The 12,299-nt window shown below is 36.0% G+C and overlaps 1 protein-coding gene across 2 annotated transcripts in view; it reads right to left on the bottom strand.

Moving 5' to 3' along the window:
• Positions 1-3,367: 3,367 nt before the first annotated feature.
• Positions 3,368-12,299, bottom strand: part of rock1 (Rho-associated, coiled-coil containing protein kinase 1) — a 68,432-nt gene continuing 59,500 nt past the window's right edge. The window contains exons 28-33 of one of the 2 annotated variants that reach the window (XM_051126446.1): positions 11,205-11,275; positions 11,015-11,103; positions 10,828-10,906; positions 9,829-10,090; positions 7,666-7,873; positions 3,368-4,711 (exon numbers count right to left, since the gene is read on the bottom strand). In XM_051126446.1, coding sequence (XP_050982403.1) covers positions 4,708-4,711; positions 7,666-7,873; positions 9,829-10,090; positions 10,828-10,906; positions 11,015-11,103; positions 11,205-11,275 — 713 coding nt within the window. In that variant the 3' untranslated portion in view covers positions 3,368-4,707. Of the gene's footprint in view, positions 4,712-6,687; positions 7,362-7,665; positions 7,874-9,828; positions 10,091-10,827; positions 10,907-11,014; positions 11,104-11,204; positions 11,276-12,299 lie in introns of those variants that run through there. The other variant, XM_051126438.1, reaches the window with a different exon arrangement.

Genomic DNA, 12,299 nt, shown 5'->3' with positions numbered 1-12,299 from the left:
CATTATAATTACAAACAGCTGACTCGATGCATTATCATGAAAGTGATATTCAGTATTTGCATGTGTTTTTAAGTCTTTTTTTTTATTATTACAGAACTGTAAAGAAATGTACAAGAACAGGGAAATTAGACATTGATAATTCCTACAAGGAACAATCATAGAAAAAAGACAGAAAAGTTATATTCTGGATTTGCGTACATTAAATTATGGTACTATCCATACAGAAAAGAAAAGTATGGAAAAAAAATAATAAAAATAAATAAATAAAATAATTATCTTCTTTTAGAAAAATTGTCATAATGCAACAAGAATTTGGCACTCTTTTTGTTACTTGTGAGTCTAAGAGATGTAATAAGAGAATCAAGTTCAGCAAGAAAAAGGGGAAAAGACAGAGGACATTTAAGCCATTTTTGCTTATGAATGAAGAATTTTGCATTCAATATAAAAAAATTAACCAGATATTCAACAGATAATAGTTTTGGATTTTCATAATAAAAAATACCATCTTTGAGGACGAAGGTATGTTTTAATCTTTTTTTTTTTTAAAAAAAAAAAAGATTAAAACAAAAAATCTGACAGTCTCTCAGTATAGGCAGTGCACGTGTGGCGTGCGCGTGTGCGTGCGTGTTCACTTGTGTGCGCAGCGTGGATGGATGCCGAGGAGATCGACACTGATCTGGTAGCCAAAAGAAAAAAATAAAAATAATATATATATATATATATATATATATATAGCGATATTTTGGATTTGAGATTACTGACATTGACCAGAGAGAGGTACTGTGCAAGAGAGGCCCTGTTTCAGGCCCTGGACAATGCTAAGTACAGGTGTAAACAGGGGTGTAAAACGTTTTCAGCTTATCCACTTTTCAAAATCCCGTTTGTGTCCCCCTCACTTTCAAATTCGTTTGTTAAATGAATGTCTCGTATTGTAGAAAGCACGCTCAGCGCCGCTGAGAATTCGCACGATCCTTAAGACTAAACCGAAAGTAAAACGCGCACGCGCCTTCAAAAGCAATTTTAATACGCGCTTTTAGAGAGCGGTTCCACAGTGCGCGCAAATTAGGCTACATAACATATATATGTTGTTATTTGTATGTATCCTATAATAGGTTGTGTAGTTGTCTATAACTGTATCATGCTTGAAAAAAGTGGTCTCTATTTGCACTTTGAATATTGAGAGAGTAGCCTAGCCTACTTTGATTATGGCTGCACTATTGTTTGCACTTAATACAGCTATTTTTTGTTTAGACTATTTTTATTTATACTGTTTTTATTTATATTTGTAAAAAAGATCTTCAGTTAGGAGGTCAAACGTTCTAGAAGCTCATAATTCATGTACAGTTCTAATGTCTGAAGAGAATCACATAAAATCATACAGGAGAGACGCCAGTCAGTTGAGTTGGTAATGTATGTAAATGCAGGAATGTGGTCAGATGTGGTCGAAAGTGGACAGAAGAGACGGATTAAAACGCCAGGTGTAAACGACTGTGTCTCCATTGTCCACTTGTGATCCGATCGACCAAAAACATATCCAGTTTCCTTTTCAAAAAAGTTTACACAGAGTATATTTTACATTCTTCATAAATGTCCTGTTTGTTTGGGCAAAATCTTTAAAATATCTTATTTTTCTGAAAATGTGTACGTTTTTATTTTATTTAATTTAGCTATACTTTTGAGAAAATAAGTTTACATTAATGCAAATGCTATTTCATTTGGTAAAAATAATTTATCTTGAAACCATTTCTAGTGTTACAAATACACATTTCTGCATTATCACTAATCTGTGTGTGCGTTTTCTTTAAAAACCCATCAAGTTGACTCACAATACCATTTATTATAATCGCAATCGCGTATCGCAATATTGACCTCAATAATCGCAATATGAAAATGTTCCCAAATCGTGCAGCCCTAATTATTACTTAAAGAAATGTCTGTAGTCTATTTCTGTAATAGCCTTTAGATAGCCCTACCTAAAAAAATCTATTTTTAAAAAGATTCTATTTAAGAAAAAATAGTATTTAATTTCATTTGTATTTATTTTGTACATAATATATTTATTTATCATTTTGTTTGTAAGTAATAGGCCTACTTGGAGTATTTACTTCAGTAAACTTGAGAATGTTTTACTTACATTAGTTGATTAGTTCTTGCAGTATTAAAATTATTATTATTTTTGAACATACTGAAAAAAAATTATTATTATTTTTAAACATACGTCTGAGGACGTGAACAGCTCCAAGTAGAACGTCACCGGTAATTACGATATGGCGTGAACGCAGCATTAGCTCTCAGAAAACTCCCAGGTCACAAGTTGAGTTTACGAGCTCTACGAGGACATGAACGCTTTTAACATACTTTTTACAAGTTGGTATCTCGTAATTACGATTTACGACATGTTCAAACTGTTCAAACTGTAAACGGCGCTGTCACGTGACGTTACTTCTCTCAGCGCTGCCAATCATAAGCTGTGTCTCATTTTGAAGGCTGCGCCCTCTCGGTCTTCTGAACTTACAGCGGCTGTTGAACAAACGTATGGTGCCCTGTGATGGAGTGTGCAACAGGAAATAAAAGGACGGGAACAAACGAAAAGCTCTTATTTACTGAACAAGTAAATATAATTCCTTAATCGACCTCCGGCTACTCTCTGCTGTCTCAGACCACAACTTTATCCTGTGTCGGCCACCGTAGCTTCTCTACATGCAATTCGCAACCTTCCCACTAGATGCCGCTGAAGTTCACACACGGCTCCTTTAATATGACGTCATAAAGAGCGATCTGAAAAGCAGCGTTCTAAATGACTCTTGGTTAGTTTAAAGATGAAGTTCAGCGAATGAGGTACTTGTTCTCCTGTAGTATGGAAGCTTGTGAAGTGGGCAGTAGTTCCCCCCCCTGCCGGGCTGTGGTGGTCCGCGGGTGTGCAGCCGTGCAGGGGGGGGCTGTACGGAGTCGTAACCAACCGGTGTGATGCAGTGCGTGTGTTGTATGTTGGGGGGTGTGACACAGTGATTGACAAAAGAAGGACTGGGTGGTTATTCTCATTTTCTTATCAAATGAACTTTAATGGTTTATAGCAACCCCACCCGACCCAGTCCTTCACAACTAATAGTTGTTAATCACTGTTTGCACCTGCTATAAACCATATTTATGAGCAGATAGAAATCAATTACATATGCAAATGAGGAAAATGACATTCAAAACACATAAAATGATATTCAATGAAATGCAATAAACTCAGAGCTGAAACTGAATGATTCTTGTGTTGTTGTCTTGATTTAAACACATGCATGTGCATGTGCATGTGCAAGTTCACACAGACCTGAAAATACAGTAGACAATATAAAACACACACACACAGAGGACAGTGTTAGGTGATAGATAAAGATATGTTTATTGACACATATCCATCAGTGCGGCCTCCAATGCAATTTATCATGCAATACATCCACGACAAAACAGATCATAGTTCCAGTGCTTCTTTTACTGAAAACGTATTGTAAAAACCATGTCGGATTATTGAGGAGGTATTCATCATCTCGTTTCATTTGAGTATGTACACTGAATGCAAACTCTTTTACGGTGGGAATGTTATCTGTTCTGTTATAGACTACGAAAATAGCAGGACATGTTTGTTGCCTTCATCATGGCGCTTCATGCAGAACGTTTGAACTTTGGTTGACAACATTTAAGACATGCAAAAGATGGTCCGCTCTGTTTGGAACCGTTTCGGTTCCGATAAAAAAGAAAGGAAAATCACGCTGTAATAGATACGTTTGCTTTCAAAGTAACTTGCTTGTCATAATAGTAAAGATTTGTTGGAAAGAAACAGATATGGCAGTAAAATTGTTATCCGAAAGGCACTAGGTGAGCCGAACGCTACAGCTGTTTAGTCTTCTACAAATAAATTACAATTCAAACAGTGCAGTTACATTTGTTAACTTAATGTTTTCCTTTTTGAAACATTTATCTATGAATCAAATGTAAGGCAACACATTACAAAAAAAAGATAAACAAAAGAATATTACAGAAACAATGTACCCAATAAACACAGACAAAAACGTTTCAATGGTTTCTATGACATTTTATGTCTCCGGACGCCATTATAATGATGATATCCTATGGCTTGGAGCCTCCAAAAACAAAAAAGAATTAGAATGATAAAGACAATTATGATAATATTATGCATAGATTGTAATTATTCTCCATGCACCCTCAAAATCTCCCCTCCCTTTGCCCCGAAACCCATTTTCCATTAGACTTTGAGGGATTGAATAAGGCAACCAGAGTCCATCAGAAGGCGGCATCGAAGTAGAAATCGTTTGCAAACTAAAAAAAAGTTGTCCCAGTATTCCCCAAATTTCCCCTTTACCATGGTGTCAAGCTACAGCCCGATCCCAGAAAGACACGGGCATGAGAACAGCGTATAGTTTCCTTCCCAAGTTGTGAAAAGATGCTTTCCTCTGGACAGCAGGAGGATAAATCTGTGAGGATCACCGCTTTACTGGGAGAAAAAAGGATGATGCCAAACAACGTCCACGATGCCTTGTGAGAGGAAAATCCTGAACTTCAGCACCAATTTCTGCCTGTTTTGTACTTGTTTTATTAAACTGAAATGCAACTTTAAAAGGTTATTCCCAAGGTTGTTACAGATTTTTCTAAAGAGGTTTTTGGAGAGGAAAGTACAAAATCCCAATTCGGTTCAGATGGTTAGCTGGAAGAAAGAAGAGAAAGAAAATGTCCAGTATTTGTAAGAAAAAAATATATAAATTTAGGATTATGTTCTTACTTGAGGATCCATGTTAAACAATATTATAAATCATCATATGATTCAAATTTCACACATCTGAAGTTAAGTGGTAATGTGAGTGAATCTAACAAAAAGCTTGTCCAGCTCACATTAAATAACTGAAAACAAACAATGAGAACAACAAAAGCAGTAACGATTATTGGTTATATTTCACATGAAGGAAATGAAGCCTGTAGGACCATTAAGATATTTTGGTAACACTTTACAATAAGGTTCTTTAGGTAACATCTAAGAATGAACAATACGTCTACAGCTTTTATTAATCTTACTTAAATTCAGCATTTACTAATGCATTTCATAAAATCACAAGCTGTGTTTGTTAACATTAGTTAATGCACTAAACATGAACAAACGATGAACGACTATTTTTTTGTTTATTAACTAACACTAACAAAGATTAATAAATACTAGTGTAATAAATTTGTTAATTGTTCGTTCATGTTAATACATTAACTAACGTTAACCAATGACATCTTACTGTAAAGTGTTACCAATATTTTTATGCATCATAACACTTTCATGACAATTAAGGGCATATTGCCTTAAAATTACTGCAAAATGGCTAAATTGACTTTTTAGTAATATAGAAAAGTGACTTTTACTACTAAATATTACCATAATATAACTACTGGTTATTGAAAATTGTGTACCAGTACTAATGGGGTAATGCAAAATGGAAAAAAAAAAAAAAAAAAAAAAAAAATATCAAGCGAAATAAAAATGTTTTCCAGATTGAAAAAAACATTTTCCAGGTTTAATGAAATATTACATTCTATGTATTTGAAACTTTGCACTTTTCCTCTAAGTTTAAACACTGATTTTGTAATGAAATGCAGTGAGGTTCTTGTACCTAAAAGAAAATCCTAAAAACAAGCTTCATTTTCTTCATGCAAAATTTAATCACGTCCTTCCTTTGTCAGGTTACATGTGATTCACGTTTTGTTACCATCATAGAAAGACAGGGTAAAATAAAAGCTTATTTTACTCAATACTCAAGATTTTACTTAGTTAAATTATTATAATGCAAAAGTCAAATCTTTTGCATTTCCTTGTCAGAATTAGGGCCAGATTTACTAACATCTTGCACCAGCGCAAACCCTCTTTTGCCAGGATTTACTAAAAAGACAGGCAGTGGAAAATTAGCAATTAAAAGACACATATTTGCAGCTGAGTTTATTGCACATGCACTTGTAGGAGTTTCCCTTTCAGATGCAAAATTTACAGGAGGAGAGTATTTAAATGCATCACGCAACTTTATTTACTAAGCCTTGCAGTAGACTATTTACTGGTATTTGCGCCATTAACACCCCCCAAAAAATCATGTCGTAGCCAGTGTTGCCAATTCTGCGGTTTTTCATGTCTGTGGGTTGAAGCGACCCCAATAACGTAATATTTATCCCCTGCAATGCAAAAAAGTGTATTTTACCCCCCGGAACACAATTTTGGCTACTTTTTGGCTAGTTTTGAGTAGCAATTGGTGGGTTTTTTGTAAAAACCTGGCAACCCTGGTCTCAACCAATTTTGCATCTGTGTTAATCTTGTCTGCAATCATAGTTTGCGTTGGTCATTATAGAAATGATCTGGCTATGTCTGCATTCATTTATTTTGCACATTGTCAGTAAATCAGCCGCACAATTTTCCACTCTCATTGGCAATTTTACGGGATTGCGCTTTCAAGCAAATTTGCCTTGTTTAGTAAATTCGGCCCTTAAAGTGTTATTTGTGACTCTAGACCACAAAATCAAGACTCAATTTTTTTGTTGTATGATGTATGAACCACTGAAAGCTGAATAAATGAGCTTTTCCATTGATTTATGGTTTGTTATGATAGGACAATATTTGACTGAGATACGACTATTTAAAAAAAATCTGGAATCTGCAAAAAAAAAAAATTTAATTAATTAAAAAACATTTAACTTTTAAAAGTTGTCCAAATGAAGTTCTTACTGCATATTAATCAATCAAAATTAAGTTGTGATATATTTACGGTAGCAAATTTACAAAATATCTTCATGGAACATGATCTTTACTTAATATCCTAATTATTTTTTGCCATAAAAGAAAAAAAATCGATACTTTTGACCCATACAATGTATTGTTGGCTATTGCTACAAATATACCCGTGCTGCTTAAGACTGGTTTCGTGGTCCAGGGTCACATTTTTGCTAACATGAGTACAAATAAGATGATTTCTGAGTATTTGTATTGAATGCCACTTCATTAACAGGGGAGCTCAGGGGTGGGTTTTCTAACAGAATGGGAAATAAAGCCAAGCCTGTAGGGAGCCTCGGTCAAGCTAAAGGAAATTCCCTTTTAATTGCCCAGAACTGGTTAAGTTTGTAAAGAAAAGCACCTGCCATTTTAGCAAACAAAAACCCACAGTAAACAGAAAAGCACACCCCTCCAAAGAACACGTCACCACAGTTAAGCTCAACCGTAACAACACGGAGTAGTCCGACTACACCGTTAGAAATTTTAAGGTCTGGAGAGCCTGTGATGCTGTCAGCATGTACTGGATGTTGTGTCTGCCGCTTGGAGAAAGGACTGCGCCCTGCTATGAGACAACAGCAAATAAACAGCCCATCACGAGTTGACCCGGCCTCTACAGCCACCAACGTATGGCCTTCAGTATCACAATTACAGCTTTTCATATCTAGAACTGCTATGTTCAAGGTTGAATCTCATAAAAACATGTCCTGGTCACAATTCATCCAATTCAACTTATACAATAAGAAACTTTACATTTTTAACACCACTGAGACATTGTTTTTACGACAATCAAGCACTTCCCACACCCTCTCTGCTCTAAATGCAAGATGTGATTTAGGTGAAGTGTGACACTGTGTGGCTGTGGTTACCTTGGCTTGCCCGACATGTTTTTGGGGTTCTTGCGGAAGGACTGGTTTGCTACGGAGCGGGTGGACATGGTGCGTGGAGACGCCCTTGCGAAAGTGGAAGGAGGGGTCTTGGGAATCTTCTTGCCGAGATGACCGATCCATTTCTTTTGCTCGTCTTGGGACAAGGCCAGAAGCAGCATGTCTCTGGCCGATGTCACATCGTAATTAACTGAGAAATAAGAACAAAATGATATATGAGTGTCGACATTTTCACACATACACGTTTTGCTGCAGATTAGTTTTTTGATGATGACAAAGATCCATAATTCACACGAAAATACACAAATGTGCACACATGCATAAAATAACACTGGAGCTAGATCATCAGTAAATCATTTAATCAATCTGTACCAATTTTCAGTACCTGAGAGCACATCTGGTCGCGTACAGAGAGACCATGTGACATGATGTCACCCTTGGAACTCGTTCAAACACAGGACAAACCCTAATGTTTTGAAGTGCGGTTACATTTCTACAGCCATATGGTTTTGAGTCCATTTATAAAAATGGAATTTGCTCTGTAAAGCGCCCACAGAATTTGTCAATTTTTGAATAAATCAAAAGTAGGTCCCTCACTTAATTCAAATCGTGATATAGACTAGTTTCTGTGAATATTAAAACGCAAAAAGTCTATCAAGTTCATCACCACTTTATGTCGAACACACCTAATGCCGTCTGCTGGACTAAGCATGCTCATTGTTGCTCATGATTTTATTTTCACCACCTGCAAACTCACGAAGAACTCATAAAAGGCACTTCACCTTCTTGTTGCTCCACGTTTGCCCTCTGCTCATTTTGTTTTGGATAGACCCCTTGTTCCCTTCGTGAAATCAAGTCGCATAGGGTCGCATCTTGTCATTACTTTGGTTAATTGGTTTGTTTAGAAGTATTTGGCCCAAAATACTTGTGTTCAAAAATCATTCGAACGGCACCAGAGTTAGTTTAGAAGTGGACCAAGACCCATCTTTTTCAGCGGTCTTGGTCTGCTTGTTTGGTGCACACCAGGGTTTGGAAGGCAGTGTTCACACGTTCTGAAACGAACTGCACTAACAGAGCAATTGCACCAGAGCTCATTTTAATTGAACCAAACATGACAAGTGTGAACACACTATGTTTCTTATTTATTTGGTTCCACAGTGTTCGCTGATTTTCAGTTTTGTACACCTAGGCTATTTAAACTTTGTGTAGCCTAAGTAATATCATATTTTATATTAGGCATATAACATGGTGTATTTTTATTTGTTTTGTTAATAAAAAATGAGTTTGACGTTGTATTTTGTTGCTGCTTGAATTAAATCCATGGCAAATTGCCGCTAATTTGAAAGTGAAAGTAAAATGCGCACAGTGCTTTTACAAGCTATCTAAAAGAGAAGGAAAGGGAGGAAAAGAGGGAAAGCTCAAACAAACTAACCAGTTTTAGGCTTATTTTCTCAACAAAATAAATGTTTGTGTTATTATACAGCGAGTAAAGTACCGAAAACAGGTACCGTTCGGTACCGGCACCGAATTTCAGGTACCATACCGGTTAAAATGTGAACGGTACCTAATCCTACAGCCATACTGTAAGACTCATTTATAAAGTGTGAAAAAAACAAAAAAACAGTATGTTTACTATTCTAAAGACAACAACAATGAAACAACTGGATGAATTTTTCACTAAAAAATGTACTAAAAATAAGTAATAAACTTATACAAAATTATATATATATTTTTTAAAACAACAGTTAATAATTCAAAATGATTTGTATAGCCCATTTCGCTATTAGTTCAAGCTATTAGTTGTTTTATTTTCCTGAAAATTGTCTGTAGACCTTCTAGCACATCCCAAGTGGTACATGGTATTTTTTCCATACTATGGAAGTCAATGGCTAAAATCAACTGTTTGGCCACGCATTTGTTTAAAATATCTTCTTTTGTGTTTAACAGAAGAAAGAACCTCATACAGGTTTGTAACAACATGAGGGTGAGTAAATGAAGACAGAATTTTCCTTTCTTGGGTGAACCATTCCTTTAGGCACATCTAATTTTGCAGTTCTATAATTTATGTACGTTTCAGTCAAGTATAGATGTAAAAAAAAAACATAATGAGAGCAAACACAGAAGTATTTTCTGCTGGTGGCTCACCTTTGCAAGGAGCAATAACATCCTCCTTTTTGTCCAGATGGTCCTTGTGGCACTTGACGTGGCATCGGCGGCACTCCAGGGCCGGCGGAGGCTTGAAGACGTGCCACAGCGGTTTGGAGCAAGCCTCGCAGTTTGAGGGGAAATGATAGAGGGTGGGGATGAACTCATGGCCTTTGTGGGGCAAGCAGTTGGTCTTATCACCCTGAGGAACACTCTCCAGGTCTGCTTCCTTCCTGCACTCACCTTCATTCGCATACAGGATCTAAAGAACAAAAACAGTTACCATATCATACATTCGAGTAATGACATTTGAAGTAATATGATACATTGTAAATGAATTATTTCTCCAAGCACTATTTTTCATTTTCATTTATTAGTCTTGCCCCTCCTCCACTGTGATTGGTTAGCTGACTAAAAAGCAACAGTGATGAATGCTGTGTTTTATCCAAAGTTGAACATTCTTCAACTCTTGGCACTGAGGAAAAAAAACGCTTGAGCGTTCAACATTAAAAAGACGCTCAGTGCTCAGCACACTCCAGGCAGTGCTCCCACTGAAAACAATTGAAAAAAATATGCTGGCCTCTGGAAAAAATATGCTTTGTTGGACACGCAGCCTTATACTGAACCACTTTGACAGCAGACTTTGATTTAGACATTTCAGAATTACCAAAACAACATTTCAGATGCTGTGCAATGAGATCGGTCTACTGCTCAGTCCAGTTACACCATCCCATTGAACAAAGCCACATTTTTTTGATGCACATCAAGGAATTTTTATGCATTTCCATTGTAGTTCATGCATTTTTTTTTTAAATTAAAAAACTGCATTACCTTAATTAAGAGCATAAGTTTAATGCACATTTTTGGAATTGAAAAGAATCCTGGTCTTTCCATCCAGTGTTTTTTTATGCATCATCCCAAAATGGAGATGAAACATAGCTTGTGATATATCATTATCATTACAGGAGATTTCACTACATTTATTAAATAGAAACAAACCTGGAATATTCTTGGAATTTCATCAGCCTCAGCTCGATAAACGTCACCTTGCGTGACAGGACGCACATGGAAAAGTTTGCTGTTTTGAGAAGAAAAAGATTTAAAATGGCAGAAAGGGAAATTATTCAATTTTATATACAAGAATAAATAAAATGGCCAGTTAATGTGGATATCCATGGATACTTACTCGATATCTAGTACCATAGAAGGGTTGGACTGCTCCTTGTCTTGCTCATCGTTGTAAAAGAGAATTTTTTTACTGCTGACCACAACATACTGAGGAAAACAAAAACAGTTGTTAGAAAAGAGTAAGTCATGCGTGTCCAAATGCACAGAAACATAATAGTTTAACACACAATTCTTCATGCAAGTCTTACCTGTTTTTTCCAGCCGTATCTTTTTATATTAGCCCTATTAGGTATGGCAAGCCAGCCTTCAAGCCTTGATTCTGCAGATAAATAAAATGCATTAAATCCAAGCCAGAATTTGAAACAACAATAGAAAAAGACATGCAGGTCATCTGGGAAAATCAAACTAAGGTTGTGACACAATCCATAAAAATCAAAAAGCTAACATGCGTAAACCAGGTACACTTTAAAACAACTGCCTCACATCACAAGGCTGTAGTTTTAAAATCCCATGCAGCTGACTTTCAGCGTTCACATATCATTTTAACTTCCATGATGCTTCTAAGTGAAACTAAAAAGGAAAAAAGGGCAGGCATGTATTTTATCGATAAACAATTAACTGGATGATAAAAACGCTCCACAATTGCTCAAAACATCACAACAGCAGCTGTTAATTAACATGAACGAATAGACTAATAGGGGATGTCAGTCATAAGTTTTAGTGGTGAAGCAATTTATTATATTTCAATAAACGATTATGCAGACATCTTTCGATGTGGACTGAAATTGTGCATAAAACTATGAATGAATCATGTATTAGCAGTATTAGTAACTGGATCAACGCAACACTTTAGTTATACAGAGCATGTTGTTTTCAAGTTGAAGTGACGAGGAGCCTGTAATTCTGCCCTTCAACCAAACTATAATGCAATTACATTAAAATGTTACTGGTTTAAAAGCATACTTGGTGGAAAATACAGGTAGGTGACAAAGGAACTGTTTAAAGAAACATGCATGAACTGTGTGACTACGACTGTGACTGCTAATGTCATTCACTCTGTAGTGAACATGCTGCTAGTGCAACAGATAAACAAATCATACATACAGTCAATGTACACAAGTGCCGAAGCCAAAACAATGAACTTTTTCAATTCTTGAATAAAATCAGGTCTGTGGTAAATATAAACTGACGATACACCATAAACCATGACATACTACAAACATGCACCTTAAAAAATAAACATATCTGCTACAGAATAGAGCAAAGCAAGTATCATCAATTTTATATTCACCACAGACCTTTTTAGTCATGAATTAAAAAAAGCCCTCGGAAAATCTCGAGGG

Source organism: Labeo rohita, chromosome 2 (genome assembly GCF_022985175.1).
Source record: "Labeo rohita strain BAU-BD-2019 chromosome 2, IGBB_LRoh.1.0, whole genome shotgun sequence".
Lineage (NCBI taxonomy): Eukaryota > Metazoa > Chordata > Actinopteri > Cypriniformes > Cyprinidae > Labeo > Labeo rohita.
The sequence above is the reverse complement of the archived record's forward strand: the minus strand, read 5'-3'. Positions and strand labels throughout refer to the sequence as shown.